Source organism: Pinus tabuliformis, chromosome 6 (assembly GCF_031772625.1).
Source record: "Pinus tabuliformis cultivar Carrire ecotype Pingquan chromosome 6, CPIR1, whole genome shotgun sequence".
Lineage (NCBI taxonomy): Eukaryota > Viridiplantae > Streptophyta > Pinopsida > Pinales > Pinaceae > Pinus > Pinus tabuliformis.
The window spans coordinates 933,101,785-933,127,324 of NC_142292.1; the positions used below are offsets into that span (position 1 = coordinate 933,101,785).

General features: G+C 37.9%; 1 protein-coding gene across 2 annotated transcripts in view; it reads right to left on the reverse strand.

Moving 5' to 3' along the window:
• Window positions 1-25,540, reverse strand: part of LOC149261990 (Major facilitator superfamily protein) — a 399,155-nt gene that overhangs the window by 159,381 nt on the left and 214,234 nt on the right. For both annotated transcript variants that reach the window (XM_089423184.1, XM_089423175.1), the window contains one exon: window positions 9,974-10,076. In XM_089423184.1, the coding sequence (XP_089279310.1) occupies window positions 9,974-10,076 (103 nt within the window). The remainder of the gene's footprint in view (window positions 1-9,973; window positions 10,077-25,540) is intronic.

The following is a 25,540-nucleotide window of genomic DNA, read 5'->3' on the forward strand; positions in this document are numbered from 1 at the left end:
TGTTAGAGCAATTTATTTCAATTTTCACAGTTAGCTCAATATCTTTTCCAGATTAGCAATCACATCAGCATTAAAGTAAACTATAGATAGAACATAAATATAAATCGCAGAAGACAAGCCAATACAAGAGGACACAAGATGTGGCGCTAGCCAAGGACAAACCCCAATGTGGGGAAACCCTTGATCAATTCTTCTTATATGTTCTTCAATAGTTCAGCATAGAGAGAGAGAGAGCTAGTACGTTTACAACAGAAGTCAACACTTTGACTTATCTAGATAAGAGCATAGATCATCTCTAAGAAGATGATACATGAGATTAGTTGAAGACATGCTACTTCAACTAATTCTCCAAGGTGAATCCTTCACCTATCGTTGTGTCACATTTTGTCATCATGCTGCACCATGCTGCACCCATCATCACTATGCTGCATCTCATCACGCTTCATTAATCATGACTGTACCCATCACTGTACTGCATTATGTGCCATTGTTGCACCATGTTGCCATCCTGACCTATGTGTTGGCTGCACCTTGCTTGCTTGTTGTCCCTAGCATGCTTGTTGTTGCATGCTAGTTGTAACATTGCATGCTTGGTGTATTTGTTGCTAAGTACCATACAACTATCCCAATGTTAGTTAGTTGTCCCATGCATGTTGCTCTCCTTCGGAGACAGATGCTCCGGCTGTTTGGGCAGTTCTCGGTAGTTCTGGCAGTTTCGGCTGTTCCCAGTAGTTCTTGCAATTCCGGTTGTTCCCAGCAGTACCCACAATTCCGGCTTTTCCGGCATTTCCAGCTTTTCCAGCAGTTCTGGCTTTTCCGGCTTTTCCGGCAATTCTGTCTTTTCCGGCAGTGCCATCTTTTCCGGCAGTTTCGTCTTTTCCGATAGTTCCAGCTTTTCCGGCAATTCCAGCTTTTCCGACTTATCCGCAATTCTGGCTTTTCTGGCAGTTCTAACTTTTCCGACTTTTCCGGCTTTTTCGGCTTTTCTGACTTTCCGGCTTTTCCGGCAGTTCCGGCTTTTCCGGCAGTTCTGGTTTTTCCGACTTTTTGAGCAATGTAGAGCTTATTCTCCCATGACTGCATTTAGATCTAGGGCATGTTATCTAGGGCAGCGTATACCCTAGGGCACTCCCTCTAGCTCTCATCTTCATCAAACCCAAAACAGGATGAAGTGAGATCACAAGAGTGAGTGTGTGTGTGACAAATGACTTCAAGTCCTCTTCTATTTATACTAAAACGTAGAAGTTGAATAGACATGACTGTTGGGCTTCTGAGCCTACATAAGTTGCTGGCCGACTTGACAATTTGTTCATAATCAAAATAAATTCATATCTTCATAAATACTTATCGGAATCGAATGATCTTTAGATCAATCCTACACCTCTCGATGAAAGGATCCAAGAAAAATATCAGCTACCATAAATAAGATGACCCACATGGAGTATGGCCTTAGTTTCCAATTTTAACACTCCCTCTGAACTAGGGAGAACTCCATCCGTTGATCCATATGTCTGATTGTACTATCTCTGCCATGAATGCCCTGCACTGCTCTACTCTGCTCTGATCTGCTCTGCTAAACCATGAAGAAGAAGAACTCATCGAGAATGTCTCATACCATTCTCTACTGACCCGAAGTCAGTTTCATCTGAAGAGAGTGTGTCACATCACTCCTACTGACCCGAAGTCAGTTTTATTGATCCCAGATCAATATCACAAGAGAGTGTCTCAAACCACTCATACTAATCCCAGATCAATGGAGGTCATCCTAGCGTAGGGAGTACGGTAGATACAATGATGCATCCATCGATAGAACTATTATGGTCCCTATCCTCATTTCACTACTCATTGATCAGATGAGAGGTACTTCCCATGAGTCCCAGACTGCATGGGTAGGATGCCTTGACAGGAGAACGAATCATCCTATTCCACAGTCGCCACGAAGAACGAATCATCCTGGCCCACAGGAGAAGGAATCATCCTGTTCCACAGTCACCATGGAGAACGAATCATCCTTTCCACAGTGGCCACAGAGAACAAATCATCTTGGCCCATAGAAGAACAAATCATCCTGTTCCACAGTCGCCACGGAGAACGAATCATCCTGGCCCACAGGAGAACGAATCATCATGTTCCATAGCGCACCAGCAGGGGAGGGTGAGTCGCCCTGTGGTCGTATGTTGCTCCAGTAAGTACTCCAAGCCCCTAGAGCTCAATGCATGCAACATGCAAGACCCTTATAAGGTCTCTCAACGACTCCAAGTCGTTCAGGAAAGTTATAGATTTGACCTTTCCCCGGGGCTTTGACAAAAAATGTCTGCAACCTGTACATCAGTCTCAATGTGATGGAGCCTCCTCGCTCATCCATGATATCGAAGCAAAATCCAAAGAGAACCAGCACTGAGAAGTGCTCTAGTGATCCTCCACGCTCCCTGTCCACTCAGCATTCGAATAATCATGCAATTTCATATTTCCAGCAGTGTATCTCAATCCATGAGAGATTGTGCCCTGAAGATATCTCAGAAGATTTTTGGCACCAATCCAGTGAGGCTCAACCAAATATGAGCTCACCAGGAGGTTATTCCTGATCCAATGTTGAAACAGTACCCAGAGGTACTTTTCCGATCCACTGAACTTCCTGCCCAATCTGCATCAATAAATCCACTCAACCTGATTTCCTTCCCCTTGTTGTACAAAAGCCCATAATCAATTGTTCCCTATAAATACCTGAGAATGTGCTTGGCTGCTGCCCAGTGAGCCCTCTTTGGTTCCACCATGAACTGACTGAGGGTGTTGACAGCGTAGCAAATATCTGGCCTGGTATTGACTAGATACATCAGGGACCCTATGAGCTGTCAGTATAGGGTGGGATCGACATCCTTGTCTTCTGATGCATCAATCTTCTTCCAGTTGGTGATCATTGGCGTAGCCATAGGTCTACAGTCTCCCATCCTGAACCTTTTCAGGATTTTTGTAGCATACCTTCCTTGCCCAAGGAAGATTTCTCCTTTCTGCTGCCAAATTTTCAACCCTAGGAAATAGTGCATTCGTCCTAGACAGTGTTTATAAAACCGGCCTAACTAACTGGTTATCGTTCTAACCGGCCAGTCAGCAAGGCCACTGGTTGCAACCGGCTGAAAAACCCGATCATGAAGGCAATGTGGCGAAGTTTTGGCCCTAACCGATCCCAACCAGCCGGTTTGTAGTCAAACCGATTGGTTCAGTCCTAAACCAATCGGTTACCTGCCATGCCAGCCTCCACCATTTGTATTGTTGGTTTGGCATGTGGTGTGAAGAAATTTTTCTATGGAAACTAAAATTGTGTCACTCTATGGTTGAAATTTGCATTATGGTTACGTTACTCCATAGCAGGGGATTCTTCATTACAAGTTTTTTTAAGGCATGTTCGACTGTACAAAACATAGACAATGTATTGATTTCATGTCCGCTATTCCACTACGGTATTGGCAGCCTGTAGGGCATGTTGAATTCCAACCGACTGAGGATGGTTACGTTACTCCATAGCAGGGGATTCTTCATTACAAGTTTTTTTAAGGCATGTTCGACTGTACAAAACATAGACAGTGTATTGATTTCATGTCCGCTATTCCACTACGGTATTGGCAGCCTGTAGGGCATGTTGAATTCCAACCGACTGAGGATGGTAAGTTTGGAGAATTTACAATTTAAAGGTTGTAAGTGCATTGTGTCTGGTCCTGTTTCAACATCTCAGACAGCCTGCAGATTTAACACTGTTTCCAGTAGTGAAGTATATCTCCAGGAATCATGTAACAAAATTCAAGTAGCAAATGTATCAACAGAAAGAACACTCCAGTACAATGTTTCTTTTCAGATTATAAATGAATTCTGGTTGAACCTGATTTCATGCCTAGATCATCCTTCGGCCAAGCAGCCAAAAGACTAGAAATAATCTCCAGTAAACATGTAACAGCAGTCAAGTAGCAAAATGTATCAGCAGAAAGAGCGCTCCAGCAGAATGTGTTCTCTAGTTTAGAAAGAATATTGGTTGAACCTGATTTCATGCCTGGATCATCCTTGGGCCTAGCAGCCAAAAGACTAGAAACAATGGTCGCAGTCACCTTTCAGCATGTAACAAAGAATACTTTGAGCCTGTCTAAGGGAACACCTCACCTCTTATTGCTCACACTTTGGTTACAGTAAAAAGTAAGCTCAATATTGAAGGAAAAGGAATAATCAACCCTTGTATAGATATTGTATGCTAAGTCCTATTCCTGGCAGCAGAATTACAGAGGGTGCATGATTTTGGAACATTTTTGTGGTTATGGTTATATATATATATATATATTCACAGCCTTCTTTCGTCATTAAGGGCTGACCTAAGACAAGATGCGGGAATGTTTGAGAAGACATATAGGCTGAAGATTAAATTGATTTAAAATAGAGTTTTAAATCTGAGTCGACCTGTCCATATAACCAGAAGCAGTTTAACTTGAGACCATGAAGAGCTTGAAAGAAAAACATGTCGACCCACTTGTCCATATATAAAGGTGGATTTGAGGTTTAGTTTACATGATGTATACAAATTTGTAAGGCATAGATGGCATTTGTATTATTGGTTTGCTTGTGGAGATCCTATCTCTAACATGGATATTGAGAGTTTAATAGAGAAATGTCTAATTGGCATACTCAATTACTACAATTCCAACTAGCGTCAAAGACCATCTCATGAAGCACAAAGAAAGCATTGTAGGGTCTATCTTTGATGATCTCAGAGAGCCAAACATGGTGGAGGCAGGTGAACCATTTTTCATTATTAATGAACAACCATATCTTTTCATCGTGGTGATCCAGTGCAAGATAAAGGGTTTTTTTTTATAGCAATCAAATTGCAAACCAAACAAATTGTTTATTTGAGTCATTGCTTATGTATTTTACTATTTTGTTGATGATATGTATTGCACTCATTGCCATTTTGATATATTCACCTTTACATGGTATATAAATGAGCAAACTTTGCATATTTTGTCTCTATTGGCTTGGAATCATGGTTTTAAATCTTAAAAATAGATTTGTTTCATTAAAAATTAACTATTTAATGTATTTTTCTAAAACCGGTTCGTTTAGACCTAACCAGTCCTGGTTTGACCAGTTCCTATCGGTAAACCAGTTCATTAGGTGGACCAGTCCGGTCACCAGTTCCGGTTTTAGAAACATTGGTCCCAGATCCTTCATATCGAACTGTGTGGCTAGATTTTTCTTGCAGTCTTCAATGAGTCTGGATGATCCTGTTAGGAAGAGATCATCCACATATAATACTAAGATAAGTAGCTCGCTCTCTACGACCGAATAGTAGAGATTCAGATCCGCATCTCTTGACAAACCCCATCTTCTGCAAGTAGCCATCTATTCGACCATACCACGCTCTTGGTGCCTGCTTTAGCCCATACAAGGCTTTCTTCAGTCTACATACATGGGACTTCTTCTCATGAGTTTCAAAGCCCTCTGGTTGTTCAATGTATACTTCTTCTTCTATTACTCCGTTCAGAAATGTCGTCTTGACATCCTTCTGATGGATCTCCCATCCCATTTGGGCTGCAAGAGTTATCACGGTCCTAATAGATGTATACTTGGCTACCAGAGCGAATGTCTCCTCATAGTAAATCCAGTGTTTTTAAAACCGGAACCGGTGATCGGACCGGTCCACCTAATGAACCGGTTTACCGACCGGAACCGGTCTAACCGGGACTGGTTTGGTCTAAACGAACCGGTTTTAGAAAAATACATTAAATAATTATTTTTTAATGAAAAAAACTATTTTTAAGATTTAAAAGCATGATTCCAAGCCAATAGAGACAAAATATGCAAAGATTGCTCATTTATATACCATGTAAAGGTGAATATATCAAAATGGCACCGAGTGCAATACATATCATCGACAAAATACATAAGCAATGAGGCTCTAAACCACTAAGAAGATATTAATATCACAAGTAAATTTCATCTAAGGAAAATGTTAGGTTTAATATGTTGCCCTAACCATTTTCCAACATGGTATCAAAGCTATGGTTTGTATCCTTGGTAGCTGGAAATATCACTATTTCATCTGTAGCTTGATCATTTGGAGATCAAGTATAACAAGACTAGCAAGAAGCTTATACAAAAGAAGAGAACCAAATGACAGACAAAAAGTCTGCCCCTAAATTAAAATAGGTCTGCATAGAGGTCCAAAGTCTGAGGTGTTTCAGAGACACGAGAATCATAGAGGTTCAAAGTCTGGTGTATTTCAGAGACCCAAGAATCACAAAGATCCAAAGTCCGGAGTATTACAGAAACCCAAGAATCACAGTAACTTCGTATAGAAGTCCGAAGATTGTAGGCCTAATAACATTGCAGAGGTACAAAATCTTCCTTGGTTAATAGAGGTCCGAAACTATAATGATACTAAAGAAGGTCTGAAGATTTCAGTGGATTACAAAGGTCTGAATTACAATGGTATTTCAATTTTCCCGAATTGCAGTGATATTTTAAGAACTTAGAAAATTGTAGTAAGGTTTGAGAGATGAAGTATCTAGAACATGTATCATTCCTATTGATAAAGTCATGAAAATCATAACCCCTAAACCACTAAACCACTAAACAACTGCGTTTTTTGTCATGTTTCAGTGGGCTGTCCATAAACCAGCCGGTTTAGGACAAAACCGGCCGGTTAGCAATAAACCGGCCGGTTTTGACCTAAACCGGCCGGTTTTTACCGGTTAGGTCATTTTTCCGGGCACATGGGGCTTCTAACCGGGTTTTTTCACCGGTTCTGACCGGTGAGCCTCCCAACCGGCAGGTTAGGCCGGTAACCGGTTGGACCGGAACGGTTTTTAAAACTATGAGTAAATCCCTTCCTTTTGAGCATACCCCTTAGCCACAAACCTGGCCTTGTATTTTTCAATATTGTCGTCCGCAGCATATTTGATCTTGTAGATCCATCTTGAACCTATGACAGATCTGTCTTGAGGCCTTGACACCACCTCCCAAACATCGTTTACCATTATGGAGTTATACTCCTCCACCATCACATCCAGCCAGACCTGATGCTGAGCTGCCTCCTTGAAGCTAGCAGGGTCTCCATCCTAAGCTACTAACGCCTGGTACTTGTCTGGCTATTTTCGCTCCCTTTTATTGTTTCTTGGCTTTCCGATGAAGTTTTCTGCATCACGCAGAATCTGACAAAGTTCCCTACTGGTTCTTCCTTTGCCAACAGCTGCTTCTGTTAGCTCCTCTTCCTCATCCTAAGAATCTTCCTGATCTAAGGAAGGATTTCTTGATCTAAGGAAGGATTCTTCACTTCTGTTGGTTGAAGAGGCATGACCAACGGATCCTCTTTCGACTGCTCCTTGGAAGGCATTTCGCGAGATCTTCTGAAAGCTCTATCCTCCATGAACTTTACATCTCATCGTACTACTACCTTCCTGCTCTCTGGAAGATAGATCCTATATGCCTTAGCGTTCTCGCTATATCCTGCAAGATACCCCTTTTCCGCAGTCTGATCCAGCTTCTTCCTCTTTTCTTCGGGTATGCGACAATATGCCAAACTCCCAAATATCTTGAAATGAAGACTTTCTCTGGAGGAATCTTACCCAATGCTCGATGAGAAGTCCTATTCTACAGGTAGACAGCTGTGTTGCTTGCTTCTGCCCACAGGAATTTTGGCATATCCTGATCATACAGCATGGCCCTAGCTACTTCTACAATAGTCCTGTTTTTCCTTTCTGCCACCCCATTCTGCTCCAAATTGTAGGGAGTTGTCCACTCTCTTCTGATGCCCTCCTTAGCGCAATAATCAGTGAAGTCCTTATCAACATATTCTCCACCATTATCTGAGCACAAGACTCTTATTTTCTTACCTATCAGATTCTCCACTAGAGCCTTGATCTCCTTGAATCGACAGAAAACCTCATCCTTGGTTTTCAGAAAATAGGTCCAAGTTTTCCTCGAGTGGTCATCAATGAAGGTAAGGAAATATACGGCACCGCTGAGTGCTTTGACGGACATAGGTCCACAGATATCTGAGTGTATCAATCCTAGTACACTCTTGACCTTGTGGTTGCTCCTAGGAAATTTCGCCTTGGCATACTTTCCTAGAGCGCATTCCCTGCATACATCATCTTGTTCCGTACTCAGATCCGGAACTCCTGTTACAGTGCTCCTGAGAATTCTTAGAGCTCCATGGTGCAAGTGACACATCCTTCTATGCCATAGTTCGTTCATGTCTTTGTCCCCATGACTACCTATTAGTGCCATTGGAGATTCTAGTTGTAATCTGTACAACCGATTACCTTTGATCCCGATCTGCACTTTCTTTTTCTAGCTCGGGTGTTTGATGTATACCTTTTCCTTGATGAAGTAAACATCATAGCCCTTGCCTTAAAGTTGTGACACGAAAAGTAATTTCATCCCCAATCCTGGCACACGCAGCACATTTGTGGCACAAAACCGCTATCCCAATTCTGTCTGAAAAACTATGGTACCTTTTCCCACTAGAGTACACTTTGCCTTGTTCCCCATAGTGATCTGAAAGTTCATCTTCTCTTCTCAATATTCTGAGAAACACTCCCTGATTCCCGTCATATGCCATGAGGCTCCACTGTCTATATACCATACTTCTGATGATGCAACACTACTCATGCATGCCACTTCTTCTTCCAACCTGGAAGCCAACATAGAGAAATCAAAATCTCTCTCTCTTGTGCAATCTTCTGAAAATCTGTGTGAGTCCCCTGAGGTGGATGCCTCTGCATTGTGGTCTCAACCCATAACTGATTTTACCTTTCTGTCTCTGATTACTTGCTCTGATACCATGTGAAAATTCTATCACTACAGCGACTGATTTATTTTTCCCACTTATTTCATCATAAGTTATTCATGAAATTACTTCAACAAACATTAAAATAAATACTGCTGCAGATATCACACCGTAATACAAAAACAAACATATGCACACATTGACATAGTTATTTTGGACTAATGTCCCCGAAAAAACCCAATGTGGGAAAACCGGTGCAGCAAGGAAGGATTTTATTATTAAGCAATTTTCTTGTACAACTGGGTGCAAAATCGGCTTACCCACAAATAGACAAACTTCCAGCACTTTTCTAATTCTAGCATAAGCCCTATTGACCTCTGCTACAGCCTGAAACCCTCTGCATCAGCCTACTGAGGCTCTGCGCAGCCTCTCTGGGCTTCTGTGTCACTCCTGCAGCCTCTGCGTGGCTGACACAAGCCCTTCTGGCTCTGCTGCCTCTGCGTGGCTTCCTCTAGCTCTGCGTCTGCCTCTTCTGCGCTTATCTCTCGTCTCTCTGTTCCGTACTCGCTGCCTCCTGAATGCTCTCCAGACCACTTGGTTCAATTTCTCAACGAACCCTGCTCCAGAAATTGAACTGACTAGTCTCCTTTAGTGTGTTTTCCAAGTGCCCCTCAAGCCTCTTCTTATACTTTTTCTGTTGACATCTCAACGGCCGAGATTAAGTCCCTAATCAACGGCTAAGATTAGATCTGGCTTGATCCATGTCTTTTGGACCATTCTAACACACTTTCATATTAATACACATTAATATTTTATTATCCCTATGTTTAGAGTTAGGGACTCTATTAAAAATATTAATTATTTTAATATCTCCTAATCTGTTTAGAATCTGCCCAAACCCTTTATGGGTATTGGAGATCTTATGTGCCCCAACCTCTCCACCAAATTTCGTGGCTAGAGCTCATCTAATGCTACCCCAAATCAACACATATCGCCTCGTCAGAACTTTGACAAGACTACTAAACCGGTTAGTAATAGTTAGATTCACATATTAAAAGTAGATAAATGTTTAAAGTGTTAAAATAGCCCAAAGCTCTAAAAACCCCAAAACAGCATAAATTTTAAACATGAATAAGATTATTTGTATGACATAAAATGAGACGTGAACCCAACAAAAAGCCCAAAAAAACAAAGGCATACCTTTCATCTTTATAGGTCGAGTAACAAATCCAAATACAGCAAATGGAAGCATCAGACATGCCTCCCCCCAAAATGCTACACGCCAACTCACATAGCTTCCCACCTATGAGATGAATATCAGACATGTAAAGCATCAAACGTACCTTCAAAACTGTTAGCTAACATTCCAAAACTGTTTTACTCTTCCCTTCTCTTAAAAAATGCCAAAAGCTGATAACAGAAAATTAATAATGTTAGAATTTTACTCGACAAACAAATTAAAGGATTGTGCTTGAATGCTTCATGAAAACCATGACATCACAAACCACAAACATAGCAGAAAACACATCTCAATCCAGAAGTTGAAATTAAAGGGCATTTATCCAAGTCTTTGTTGCTTCTTTTATATAGAAAGATTACAATTAGTTGGATACACTTGCCTGTTTTGGTGTAATGGAATGATCTATCCATTAGAGCTAGCTGTAGTTAGAAATCTTCAAATAAGGATAGGATTAAAAAACAGAACAGGAAAGAAGGATTATTTTAGGCTTTAGCTGAAATTTGAATGTAATATCTATTTGGAAATCAAGATTTATTAGACTTAATTGCACTTCCAAAGCATCACACATAAGAAACCACCTTATTCATTAGCTCTGGTGTGTGAGAAAGAAATAATGCACCACATTAAAGCACATAACTTTCAGATCATCTCACCTTAGTCAAAACCAAATTGCCTGTCACTCAATGCAAATGTAATCCTGTTTTAAGAAAAATTAAATCTCCAGGGATTATTTGCAGTACTAATGACTATAGCTTTGGGAAGTACAAAATGTTGACTTTTATTAATGATTATCCACATAGCATATGAATTTATTTCTTGAAATTTAAGTTGGATGCAGAAATTTCTTTTCAAAAATTTTAAGAAGATGAAATCCAAAATGAGAAAAGGTGTTCAGCTTAGATGCTGGTAGGTGTTAGAAAATCGAAAAGGCAGAAAAGATTTTCTTTATCTTGATAGTTACTTGTGATATTTTAGTTAGATCTTCTTTAATTTCATTATGTCTTCTTATCATCAAGCAACTATCAAAACGAAACATGAAGATCAATGACACAAGATGTAGGCTCTCAACCAGGGACAAATCCCTCCTTGAAGGGAAAACCCAAAAATCTCTTTTCTTCTTCAAGAACCAAATCAAATGAGACAACCAAGACCAAGACTCCTCTTCATCCATCAAGTCAGCCTGCCGAGATAGATTAGTCAATTGCACCAAGATCAAAGTCAAAATCTTCACAAATGAGGTCTCGGCCCTTCCTTTCATCTCTGCAATTTCGGCCATTCCTACAACTTCGGCTCTTCAATTCGTACTGTATCTTTGGCCCTGTAGTTTTACTGTCCTATTGCAGACATCTTCACACGTGTGGCAGGATTTCGTTCTCTCTTCTTCTTTGTTTTGGTCTCCTTTATGTATGCAATGATCAGTCCCTTCTTCAAAGGTATTTTGCACTCTTTTCTTGGCTATCCAACTGCAGATCGAATCTTTCTTGCTCTTCTCCCAAACTGGGTCGAATGCATGGGTATATATAGTAGTTTGAGGCTCCTCTATAAGGCCGACATGAACAGTGGGCAGGCCAACTTGATGGAGGTGGAGAAGATGACCAAATTACATCAATATAATTCTATTTCTTTGATACAAGTTACAACAAGCCCAATAAGAGTCTAGACTTATGACTCAACCCTAGAAGCCTTCAATGGAGCCTTTAACCTAGAAATAAACTAATAGAGCATGAAACCCATGCCAAAAATAATTTTTCTTTTTACAAATAATTTTCTTTTCCTTTCTTTTTGACAAATACATTACATCATGACTCAAATACAATTATGAAGACCGATACTAGTTACATTTCTCAATAGTCCCTCTTATTAACTAGGGAGCTATTCATAATTGTTCAACCGGTAGAAGGTTGACCTCAATTTGAAATGTTCTTAAGAAGAGTAGAACAGCATATGCAATGTTAGGAATACCTAACTGCCAAGGTATCCAACACATCAAAGATCCAAGTGACATGACACTATTGTCGTACACGCATGCGAGGATCTAAGATACTGAAGCGACAAAACTTAGAGTTGTTTGTGCTTTAAATGTAAAATACAAAATGTATTGTAAGTAATATTTTTATTAATAAGATGAATGTACAAGTGTCAATTGAATGTTACAATGAATGCCTGCTTATATACCTAAGCAAGTGTCCTTTCATGATTGGGCATGTCTTTTAGACATGCCTTTCCGTTTAACTAATGGCTATTTAAATAATCATTACATTGATCATTTATTATTTATATTTATTTATATTTTCTTTTATTGTATATAGATTATATTCATAACATTACCCCTTTCTTCAAAAAGCTTTGTCCTCAAAGCTTAATCATTGAAAACCTCTTCATTTGCTCACCATCTTTTTCTTTTCTTAGTGGACCCATTTCTTTTAAAATTAATTACTATTATATATATAATGATTTAATTTAACTATATAGATATAATTAACTTTATATTTTATTTATTTATATAACTAATTAAATTAATATATATAGAGAGAGAGGGAGAGAGATATAGATATATGAGTGTAAGGTCACTAACAATTGTTTGACCAATGAAAAAAAATGTGAATGACCATATGGAAGGGTGTGTCAGTCGAATGGGAACAAGCTAGCTTGATTTGTGATAGATGTGACGTTTGACTAGCCGGTAGAGCACGAACAAGTCTCGGCACAGAACGGTGCGATAGTCAACAGTGTGACGACGTGAGACAGAAATTACGAATGGCGGGAATTTCATGAGTGAAAAGGCAGCAAAGGGAGCACAGGAACAAGACATTGGAGGTTTCAATGGACCGATGGGAAAATACATAGAAGAGCCAGCAGTCGATGAAACAGAGTGACAGTGAGTGGAATTGAGTCGTTGCGATGGAACAGGATGAGACGCCAGGGGAAGAACAACTCAGGGAAAATAAGATGAGAGACAATAGAGACTTGTGCAGTGAGATTTGTCTAGATAGTCAAAATGGCTATGTTGGTAGCACCCAGCACAAGTACTCTTTAGTTTTTTTTGGACTGGAGACCCTTCCTGTAAAAGATCATTGCACCCGATGGACCACGCAGTGACTTGTGTGTAGTTGTAGTTACTACATCTGCAAAAGGAGATGACACAACTCCTCCTACTACCAGTCTACTTATATGAGCCATATCCGCCAGCAACACAGCTTTTTGCTTGTCACAAATCTTGTGCATCATAGAATAGTTGTAATGGCATGCGTAAGCACTAGCACCTACAATAATGAGTTTGGGTCTAAGAAGGGTTGCGCTCCTCTCTAGTTGGTCATAGTCGACAATACTAGTTGATTCATTCAATTTATATGGCATTGTCTCAAAATATGTCAAGGCTATAGAAATATTTTTGGTATCTATCTGGTAACCATGAGATAAATGACTACCATGTGGGAGATCAAGTGCCATGATTCGATCATGTGGCTTCAGCAATGTCGTATAGACATGAAAATTTGAAGGAAATCCTAATAAAGGTTGTACATTAACTCCCCATTTCTTTGGATCCGAACGAAATGCTTCCAAAACTCTTTTCTGACATAAGGACTCTGCCATATCAATAAACTCATTTCCTCCATAGTATCTTGCACTCGGATAGCCTTCACTGTACTTTTTGGTCATGACTGGCCCTAAAGCCTGCGTAACTGATAATGAGGTGAAGTTTTCCGAAGGGATAAGTTCGAGTCCCTTCCATTGTAGCAACATTGTTTTCCGCCCATGAATGTAGCCTGAGGAAACATGATCCTCCCTTCCCAACTCTACACATTGCTTCTTCTTACCACCGCCATTGTTGACGCTCAAGAATGTTGGTTCTTCTTTTTCCAACATAATAGAAGTTTTCAACTCATCAGGACCATTGTCATTCCCACCCAGAGAAACAAAAAGAACTTTCATCATTACCTCATCATTGCAAGAATCAATTTCTGAATTTCCTTTAAATGTTTCAAGGTCATCTTCATCTTTAATATCATCTTCATTCTCATCATAATCCGAAATTGACATAATCTGTTCCTAATCTTCTAGTGATTCTTCATGAATAATTTCCCTAGGTTCATTTTTTTCCTCCCTACTTTCATCCATCGTAATATTAGGAGCTTGACCTGATCATACCCTCTCATCAAAAGTTGGCTCATGGGTAGTGCGATCAGTGTTTCTAGACATTTTTCATCTTGACGAAGAGCTTCTTCATCTTCAGTTGTCATATATCCACTTTGATTATCAGTGTTATTTAAGTCACCCTGAGGAGATCCTACTTCAACACGTTCAACAGCAATTTCTCAGTTAGAACATTCTTTAATGTTAGTTCATTTCATGCCAATGTCAACTCCCATTGTAGGTGTTGAATCTGACGTTTTGAAGGCTTTTAATGATTTTGCAATTATTTTTTTATTCGTTGTATTTGTTGTAATGTTTCTCCAATTTCATTTAACAATTTAGATTTATGATATTCACTTAATTCCATGGTTTTAGAGCCTAAGCTTTAATGGCAGAATGTGCAGCGAATAACATCCAAGGGGTCGAATGGCTCTGATACCACTAAAGCGGCAAAACTTAGAGTTGTTTGTGCTTTAAATGTAAAATGCACGATGTATTGTAAGTAATATCTTTATTGATAAGATGAATGTACAAGTGTCAATTAAATGTTACAATGAGGGTCTGCTTGTATACCTAGGCAGGTGTCCCTTCATGACTAGACATGCCTTTCCATTTAACTAATGGCTATTTAAATAATCATTATGTTGATTATTTATTATTTATATTTATTTGTATTTTATTTTATTTTATACAGATTATATTCATTATAGATACTAACAAGGACTAAGGTGTTATCCAGGCATTTTCCACTATAGTTACCATCAAGCTTTAGCCCTAACACCAACCCTCAAGGATCTAGGTATCATCTCCAAGGTCGAAGCTCCACAAGACCAATGATACCCTCCCTCATTGGGATCCAGACATCATCAACGGTTGGCCAAGATGTCCTCCCAAGTACCATCATACAAGCAGTTTTATGGTACTTCATCTCTCCCTCTCAATCCAAGCATGCTTGTCAAATATTCAAAACTTCTCAGGGAGAGATCCACACATTAGCTTCAACTATTACAACATCTAGTAGCTTCACAACCCCAACCAATATCAAACTTTCAATATATATGTTCTTGTATGCTAGCACGAAATTCCGAGGTCTTCAACTATTCTGATGTTGCTTAATTTATCACATAATCCAAACACATCTCCACAAAAGCTTCCTTTAACTTCTCCAGCAACACCCAACTCAGCCTCAGCACTTTCCAACACATCCAAGTCTTTTTTACAACTTCATTAGTCACGAATAATCATTTGCAGTGCTTCAACTATTCGCTAGTCTCAAACATCGTCATGGCCTTCACATTATGGAGGAGATCCACTTTTCTTCAACCAAGCTCCTTCTCAACTAAGGAGATATACTTTCCTTTAACCAAGCTTCTTCTTTACTAGGGGGCAAGTTCATCAACAATCTTATTCTTCTAGTCACACAAGCTTTTTCTTTTGCATCATTACTTCATTGGAGAATTTAGGAACAACGTTCTTTCTAACTTCACATGGCAACAAGGTCATCTATCAATTTTAAAGCCAACAAGATACTTACAGCTCTCTCTTTCCATCATGCTCATCAAGTCATTATGAGGTACGTAACCATCTTCAACATCTTGAAGACTATGTACCTACAAATATTCAAGAAGTACAACCAAGTACAAACATATATGTACTTGACCATGAAATCAATTTTATCAATCACGATGGGAGCATCTAAGAAATCAAGCTTTAGACATCCAAAACCTAAACAAGGGTTGCATCTTTCATACACTAGACTTCTTACAACAACTTTGCTAGGGTTTTGTCACAAACCCTAGATTCCATCAAAACTAAACCTTAGATATCACCAACTAAACCAAGTTAGCATTCCAATCATAGAAAAAGCATTTAATCTAGGGTTTCATTATCATACCTTAGAAACTGATAACAATCTCTACTAGGGCTTTATCGTAAACCCTAGATACAAACATAAAAAAATTAATGTTAGATAACAGGTAGGGTTTCAATCAAACAAAGGCATATGCACCTTAGGGTTTCATTCCTAAGATCTTTCATTATTACAAGGGTTTTGTCATAAGCCCTAACTCTTCAAACCATAAAAATCTACAGTTTCATTCCTAGAAATTTCACTATTACAAAGGTTGTGTCATAAGCCCTAACTCATCAAACTGTAAAAATCTAAGGTTTCATCAAATATCCTATACATCAATAACAAACCCCATAAAGCTAGGGTTTCATATCAACAAACATTAAACATCAAAAGATCAGGATTTCATTCTATGTTCTAGAATATATCAACAAACCCTAAGTAGACTAGGGTTTCATCATTAACATCAAAATACCCTAAGCATCAAAAGGCTAGGGTTTTTACATTAAACCCTAAAGGTTAGGGTTTTACCAAAGTAAAAAATAGATAGTGAGACAAGGGTTGATCTAGAGATTAATCATCCCAACATTACAAGAACCGTTCAAGATTCTATAACAAAATACATGAGAGAGTTTTAAAGACAAAAATGATCATACCTTCTTATGAAGAAGACCTGCTACAAATCTTGTACTTCCATACATACTTTGAGTTTCTTCTTTTACAAACCTTGTAGGGCTTTCTCTTGAAGGGCTTCCTTATAAACACAACTTTTTTTATGGTTCAAGTCTTCCTTTAGAGTCTCCCTCTAAATCTAACCATAATCCTTATTCTTTAGAAGATACCTACAAGCTTCTCTTCAAAAGAAAATACAAGAGAAAGGATAATATTCAAGTAACATTACTAAAGAAATCAAAATAAAATACTTACCTTTTGTAGAGTCTCCCTCTCAATATTTTCAAGATCCATCATAGTGCCCAGGGATCCAACTTGTTTATCATGCTCTTTATAAGACTGGAATATCTTTCTAAACTTTTGCTTTCTTCATTATGTACTTGCAACATTTGTTAACAACTACTCCCAAGCAATATATACAAGTATATGGAATTTAGAGCAGGAGATTCTAGGGATTTCAGATCCAAGCCCTAAGATTCTTTATGTTACCATTCGAAATATCAACCCTAGGGGTTGAATCTCAAATATATTTCTACTTTCACTAGGGTTTTCCAATTCACCATAGATTATCTACAAACCCCAAATACCAAAACTAGGGTTTCTATAGAGGGATAGATTAGGGTTATGGTTTTCTTTAGGGTTTCCAAAAACCAACAAGATTTCATAAAAGGTTAGATGCCAACAACCTTCAATATTATGAAGATTACAAACACAAAAGAAATTCTTATTTAGGTTAGATCTTAATAAATGAAAACAATTACGTACCTCAAGAGCTACTTACCTTGGTCTTTCAAGATCTGCTGCAAGAGTATCTTCAAGATGACATGATCTATCAATGCCAAAAATTCTTCCAATGAGGCTTCAATAAGCTTTCTAGAAGATGATACCATTGTTCATCTTAACTTTGTTTTTTTGGTTGGCTCTTATATTTTTTACAGTGCTCGACTTTTTCTACAAAAATGTACACCATCCGTGGTGGAAGTAGGTTGTTAAAGTCATTATCAAAGACCCATATACCAAGGTCGGCCTCTAAGATGTTGATATGTCTCGGTCTTCTTATATGTATGAGTACAAATCTTCTCGGTGGTTGTAACTTTATCACAGGTCTTTTAAAGTATATATATGTAATTTAGTTTTGGTATTTTAAAGTATATATATGTATATGCTTTAGTCCACAAAAAGAGATACAACAGACTTTGATTCAATCACCCTCCAATCATGCACAAAATTCTGACTTTGGATTTCTGAGATAATACAAGAATTTGAACCTCTGAGGTAATATCATAGTATTGAAATTTGATGCACAAGACTTCTCTCTTCAACATAAATTCGGTCTTGGGTCTTATATCAAGAATATTCTTTTTTGTCCACAAGTTGTACTTCAAAAATGAGATTCGGTCACCTTACAAAACTTGAGGTAAATTCAAACCTTAAATTTATACACAGATCCTTGCTCTATCTTTTATAGAATTCAACCTTGATTAGGCTTGTCTTCTAACCTTTCAGATCCTTAATTAAATGCTTCTTAATTCTTCAAACTCCACTGAATTTCTAGCTCAGGACTCTAGAATTACACCACAAATTTGAATCATCTAGTCATAGATCTTCAAGCTACCTTTTCCTTCTTCACCATATCTTTGAAACTATGTTAGAAAATCGAAAAGGCAGAAAAGATTTTCTTTATCTTGATAATTACTTGTGATATTTTAGTTAGGTCTTCTTTAATTTCATTATGTCTCCTTATCATCAAGCAACTATCAAAACGAAACATGAAGATCAATGACACAAGATGTAGGCTCTCAGCCAGGGGAAAACCCAAAACTCTCTTCTCTGCTTCAAGAAACAAATCAAATGAGACAACCAAGACCAAGACTTCTCCTCATCCATCAAGTTAGCCTGCCAAGATAGATTAGTCAACTGCACCAAGATCAAAATCAAAATCAAAATCTTCACAAATGAGGTCTCGACCCTTGCTTTCATCTGTGCAATTTTGGTCATTCCTGCAACTTCATCTTTGCAATTTGTACTGTATCTTCGGCCCTGTAGTTTCACTGTCCTATAGCAGACATCTTCACACGTGTGGGAGGATTTCGGTCTCTCTTCTTCTTTGTTTTGGTCACCTTTATGTATGCAATGATCAGTCCCTTCTTCAACAGGTTTTTTGCATTCTTTTCTTGGTTATCCAACTGTAGATCGAATATTTCTTGCTCCTCTCCCAAACTGGGTCGAATGCATGGGTATAAATAGTAGTTTGAAGCTCCTTTATAAGGCCAACATGAACAATGGGCAGCCTGACTTGATGGAGGTGGAGAAGATGACCAAATTACATCAATATAATTCTATTTCTTTGATACAACATGCCCAATAAGGATCTAGACTTATGACTCAACCCTAAAAGCCTTCAATGGAGACTTTAACCTAGAAATAAAATAATAGAGCATGAAATCTATTGACCACACTTTGTCAACAATCCAAGAAGTAGAGTACAAAGCACAAGACAATTTTTTTCAACAATCAATCATCATCATTCAGTGTCCAGTGGTATCATTGTAAACTTAATTTTTGCAAAATTATCATAAATGATGCTAGTATGACCACTAAGCCATGTAATAACACCTATGACACACTTTTAGGGGTAAAAAATAAGTTCTAGACCCTCAAAACCCACTTTTCCTAAGTTTAGTGGGAAATTTGGCAATAAATTAAACCAGAAATAAATTAAATAGAGAAAAATAAATAACTCCATGTGACAAAATGACATGGAAATGACTTGGAAATTATCTCAAGCCAAAAGAATAAGTCAAAGGCCAAGTGAATGATGATTTGGCGCCCTACGTCATAAATACATGACCCACATGAGGAAATCAAATTCTTGGCAATTAATGAAGGAGTTGCTGACTTGGAAAATCGAATTTTTGGGAGTAAATGCATAAGTGGGGATATCTCTTGGGATATTTGATTGAGATTTTTATGGAGACATGTCTCCACTCCAACTTCCCTCATTGTATACACTTGGCACTCACACTCAACAAGAGGATCAACACATTTCCCAAGGAGGCCCACGCAATTGGTAGAGGAGGGTCAACGAATGGCTTGAGGATGATGTGTCAACACTTGGTTTGATGATGGAGAATGACAAGAGTTAACTCTTTGATTGGCTCACACTTGGCTTGGCTTGTCTCTACATGTGGCATCTCATCATCCCAAGTTGGAATATGATTTCCTTTCATGGGATCTTCTCTATGTCCATTTTTCACTTGGTTGTTACATTGGGATTCGTTCCCATTTCTCTATATAATAGAGCCTTGAGCTCTCACTATGTATCATTGAAAACGAGTTATTGTGCTTGGGGAAGCTCTGCTCTTGTGTACACTTATATTCAATTGCAATAAAAGACTTTGGGGTTCACTTACGAGGTGTTGTTCTTCTTGAGCATGGTAATATCTTGATCATTGTCCTTCATGTTTCTATTTTTGTTATTATTTCCATGATTTCCATTATGCTTTTAGAGATTTGTTAATGTATAGCTATCTTACATTGGCATTTGGTTTTGAAAATTTGCTCTAGATAGAGAAAGTTTACTTGATTTTCCAATAAATATCTAAGCATTCTTTATCATTTTATTTCTCTTAACCCATGTGAATCTAATGTGTATTTGAAGTTGTGTAGAAACATATCTTGAATCAAGCCTCAAGCGTGAGGGGAAATTCTTGGAGGAATAATCCCACTCTTGAGCAAGCTCATTGCAGAACCCGCATTTGTCATCTCCCAAGGCCTCATCTTACGATTTTGTGTTTGCATGGATCCTTAGCCTTAGCTTGTATTTCATAATCATATTTCATTTAAATCACTTTCTCAAATTCTTGTGCTAATATTGATTTTATTTTGCTACTGAAGAGCATCTTGAAGATTAGGCAAGGAAAGCAGTCTTGCTCCAATTCCTTGGTCTAATTTTGTAGAATATTTGTAGATATTATTTGCTAACATTTCTCTCTATTTTCCACAAATTTTGAGGGTTGGCTTTGCAGAGAAAATTCATATTTATTGTGCTCACCCTTTATGTTGGCAAGATTGAGAGAGCGAAAGCTTGAAAAATCTAACTATTTGATGTAGGACCTCAAGAGCACTTGAGCATCAACTTCAAGGAGGCCATGGGCATATCTTGGACAGCGTCAAATCAACTTGCTCGTGGGCCTCTTGGTTCTTGTAATTTTCAAATTTCAAGAGTTGTTCATTAGCCATTGTGATTGCCACTTCTTGGAAGGAGACTTTGATTCCTATACATTCTTATCTTATAATTTTCCCTTCCATCTTTTGGGCAGCACACTAAGGGGCCTTCTATTCATTGTAGCAAGCTAATTAAAGGTCTATTTTCTTGTGGGAGTGTGGGTTTTACCCATGGCATCCTTTCTCTCCATTTAGAGAGAGAAATATGTGGGTGGATTGACTCTTTGCATTTTTATTCTTTTAACTTTCATTTTACATGCATGCTTTAATTGGGAATTAACACAACTGCACTATCACATTTCAATTTCTAAGTTAAAGTTTGCTACAATTTCATTTGAGCCTTGCATCCTCTATTTCATGTTGCTTTGAACTACAAGTCAATACTTTACTTTAAGCAATTTTACTATTTACATGCAAGCACTTTACATTTCTAGCAAGCTTTAGTTTAGTTTATTGATTTCTTTCCATTTAGCTTGGCAAATTGTTTCATGATCACTTGAGTACATGCCTCATTTCTATGCTACATTGTTATCTTGAATATTGAAGCATTGTATCATCATTGTCTACTTGAAACAAGTTTTATTTTCAAGCAACTTACTTGCATCACTTTAATTTACTTGCAATCACGCTAATTCCCATTTATTTCTCCAATTGAAGTTATAGTTGCAATTTATGTTGAGCACTCTTTCCTTATTTTGAAGCACTTGCAAACTAATATTTCTTTGGGAGAACTTACATGCATTCCATATAGGCATATTAGCATAGCTTGCATTTCTAACTTAATTTACCTCCAAGCATAAGCTTGGTTGATAGACATCATAGGACAAAGATTTTCTTGGAGAATTCTTCCAATTGGTACAAAGCAAGGTAAAGGTGTGTGACTCTGCAGTTATGAAGGTGGCTTGTCCCCTTGTAGGAACGAAGGCACACATGGCTCGTAAGGTTGAGGGGAAGGGTATCGTTAACAACTATTAGTGAGTCCTCGGGCCCTCTTCCTTACAGTCACCCCAATTTTTACCCTTTGAAAGAATTTGAAAATAAGATCTCTCATTTAGAATAGGCATTTAGCTTAAAATTAATCGAGATAATTGCATCTAACCTTAGTTAAGTGCATATCATCTTAACTCACTTTACTTCCAAAGTATTTTACTTGCAATTTATATCAGGTACTTGTTATGATGAACATCCATTGACTCTATTGTTGAAGGATTTCCTTTGGGCAAGTACCATCTCTTTCATTTTGCAAGTAAAGCTTTAGTTTATTCCATCTCATTATTGCAAGTTATTTTACATTGCTATTTTAGATGCTTTAGAATCATGAATGATTATATTTTAACTTGAAAGCATTTCGTTGAGAGCAATTTTATATCTTGCAAGTTGATATCATCTTTTCTAACATTCATTTGATTTGCAAGATTACTTGGTGTTTCATTTTGAAACATTTTATTTTTGAGCAAGTTTTTATTATTTTGAAGCAATCTTGAAGGCACTGGTTTACATGCTCATCTTTTATTATGTGTTGATGATTATTGAGAACATCTTTTATTTCATGTCTTGTATTGTTTATCACACTTGTTGAACTTGCTTATAATCTTAAAGTAATCCAATTGACCTTAACATCTCCTAGAAACCTCACATCATTTTTCAATTAACTTTTCATTAGGGACCACCTCCCTTAGCTTACCTAAGAGAGAGCTTAAAAGGAGAGAGTTGGGAATAGGTGACAGCCCCATCTCTTAGTATTTCCACCAACCACACCTGATGAGGTTAAGGGTTTTTTCTCACTAACTTAAGTGTGTGTGCAAGGCGGCAACAATGAGATTCACAGTCTCTGCAGTGTCAGAGGTACCAGGTGGTTAGATTTCAAGGTGAGGTATCGTTAACCAAGCCTTTGCTCACTTCGCCTTGACTTCTCTCTACAACCTACTTTTGGGACTAGACTCAAAATAGCTAAGGATTAATGGATTTACCTAGTCAAGCATATAATTAAAATCAACCAAGATTTTTGCATCTCACCTAGATTATAGGACTTGCATCCCATATAAGATAGCAAAGCATCTCTTAAGCAGTGATTGTTCATCTAGTCATTTGGTACTTAATCGATATAAAGCAAGTAGTTGACTCCATAAGGCACTGGTCTCACATAATAATCTAATCTAATCCTTAAACTTGTTAAATCAACCAAGTGGCTAGGCCATTCAATCGTGTCTCCCAGACTCGTTGGTTGCCAACAAGTCTTGCATTGTCACATTCCATAGGGACTACCCCCCATAGCCTATTTTTGGGAGACAGCTAGAATAGAGAGGTCAGGGATCAGAGTGACAGTCCCCGCCCTAAGTTGTTGTTGCATCGTGCCTGTACAATTTGAGCAACAACATAACCCATTTTAAATTTGGTATAGTATTTGGGGTTTCGGATTTTAGATTTTTTGTATATATTAGGTATTTAGGCTCTCCATTTTTCATTTATGTAGGTGATAGCTGAAGGGTTTGAAGAAATATTGTGATCCCAATTGATTAATCCTATTGCTAATTAGTATTGTTTCCTTTTGTTTCTAATTCACATATCAAGTCACAAGGATTGATTAATTTGGTGCTCCTTGCTTCTCATTGATTATTTATTTAGAGCACTTGTCATTTTGAGATTGCTAATCATTGGATAGATCTTTGAAGTGACTTATATTTGGGCATCTTGTTGATCTTGCACATTGTCTTAGTTGAGATTGTTCCTATAATTGCTCTCTTTAAGTACTTATTCGTGCTCTTGAATTGAACATCATAAACATCTAATTTAAATTGAAAGTACTTAAGAGGATCATCTAATAATCTCATTTAAGACATTCACTCATAACTTGCATCTCATTCCTAGGATTAGTTGTGCATTAATTAATTTACATCCAACCATAAGCTTGGTTGATAGAAAGATAGGACCGCCTTTCTCACCCAACTTGTGAAGTTTAGACCCTCACTTGTGGTTAACACAGTGACCTTGCAGTCGTTAGGGCCACAGTCCCTGCAATATCGGAGGCATTCGAGTGGTTAGAACTCCAAGGGAGGTATCATTAATAAAGTCATTGCTTTCTTCCCCTGGGTTTCTCTCCACAACCTACATTTGAGACTAACTTCAAAATAGTTGAGAGAGAGGATTCACTTAGAATAGGAATTTAATCTAAAAGTAACCAAGAGTTTGCATCTCACTTAGTTCTAGGTGTCGCATCTCATATAGGATAGTTTTCATCCTAGCAGCGATTGTTCATCCGGTAACTTGGTATCTTAATTCACATTGTGCAAGTAATTTGACTCCTAAGGCACTGGTCTCATACTTAAGAAATTCTTAAATCTAATCAAATTGTGCTAAATAATCTTAACTTGCCAATCATTTTCAACCAAGTTGCTAGGCCATTTAGTTGTGTCTCCCAAACTCATTGTTTCATCCATAGGGACTACCTCCCTTAGCCTATTGTAGGGAGACAGCTTAAAAGAAGAGGGTCAAGATCAAAGTGACAACCCCTACCTTGAGTGTTGTCACATTCACATGTACAATTTTGGCAACAACAAAACCCATGCCAAATATAATTTTTCTTTTTACAAATAATTTTTTGTTCCTTTCTTTTTGACAAATACATTTCATCATGACTCAAATACAATTATGAAGACCGATACTGGTTACATTTCTCAACAGTAGGGAGCACACATCCAGTGATTCCAACAAATTTTGCTAGGAAAAGGGGATCAATAATCACCAAATCAACAAAATTGGAGCAATGAAAGACTCCTACGGAAGTTTGGTACTGGACAGCACGGAATTATGAACTTAAGTGTTGAAAATGGTTGTGTTGACCACTACATGTCAACTACCCATAGCAGTACACCCCCTTTTTTTCGCAAAAGGGATAGCGCTTGATCGATATGTCCATGCCATTCGACTGTCGTCATCATCCTGATCGTGTTATTCTGTAAACCCAGTCTACATGTGTAAATTGTAAATAATCTTAGCAGATATGATTCATGTATGTAAATTGCCTAGGTCGACCTAACTTTCTCGTGATAATCTACGTTCCGAAAGGTTTTTTGTCTCACCGATCCATGATCGACAGAGTTTTCCTTCAGCCTAACCCCAAAGCCAGAACGAATTTTGTCATTAGAATCTTAGGGGAATCCTAGTGTGTTATTATGTTTGGTCGCATAACTGGGTGGTCTACGAGGGTCTATGTCAAATTGGTTTTCCCCCTTGAGATGTAAAATTGTAAAAGTCATGATGTAAAGTGTCTTGAGGGTTAGAAAATGTTTTAGTCCCCTCATAAGTCCTAAGTCCTAAGTAGTTTTTCCAAAGGCTAAGTTCGAGGATCCAAAAAATAAAAATTAAAGAAATTGAAAAAATTAAAAAAATAGATAAAAATAATAATAATAATATATAAAATAAAAAATATAATAAAATAAGTCGAAATTTTGAGAAAACAAATGCAAAATTTTAATTTTTAATTCGACGGATAAGATTAAAAGATATCTTGATCCTCATCGATGGTCGAGATCATTTTGACATGGATCACTCGAACTAGCCGTTGGGATTTTCTCCTTTAAATAGGGTGCTAGGAGTCATTTGAGATCATTCGATCTATGAGTCTTGTGCTTAAGAAAGCTCTCTT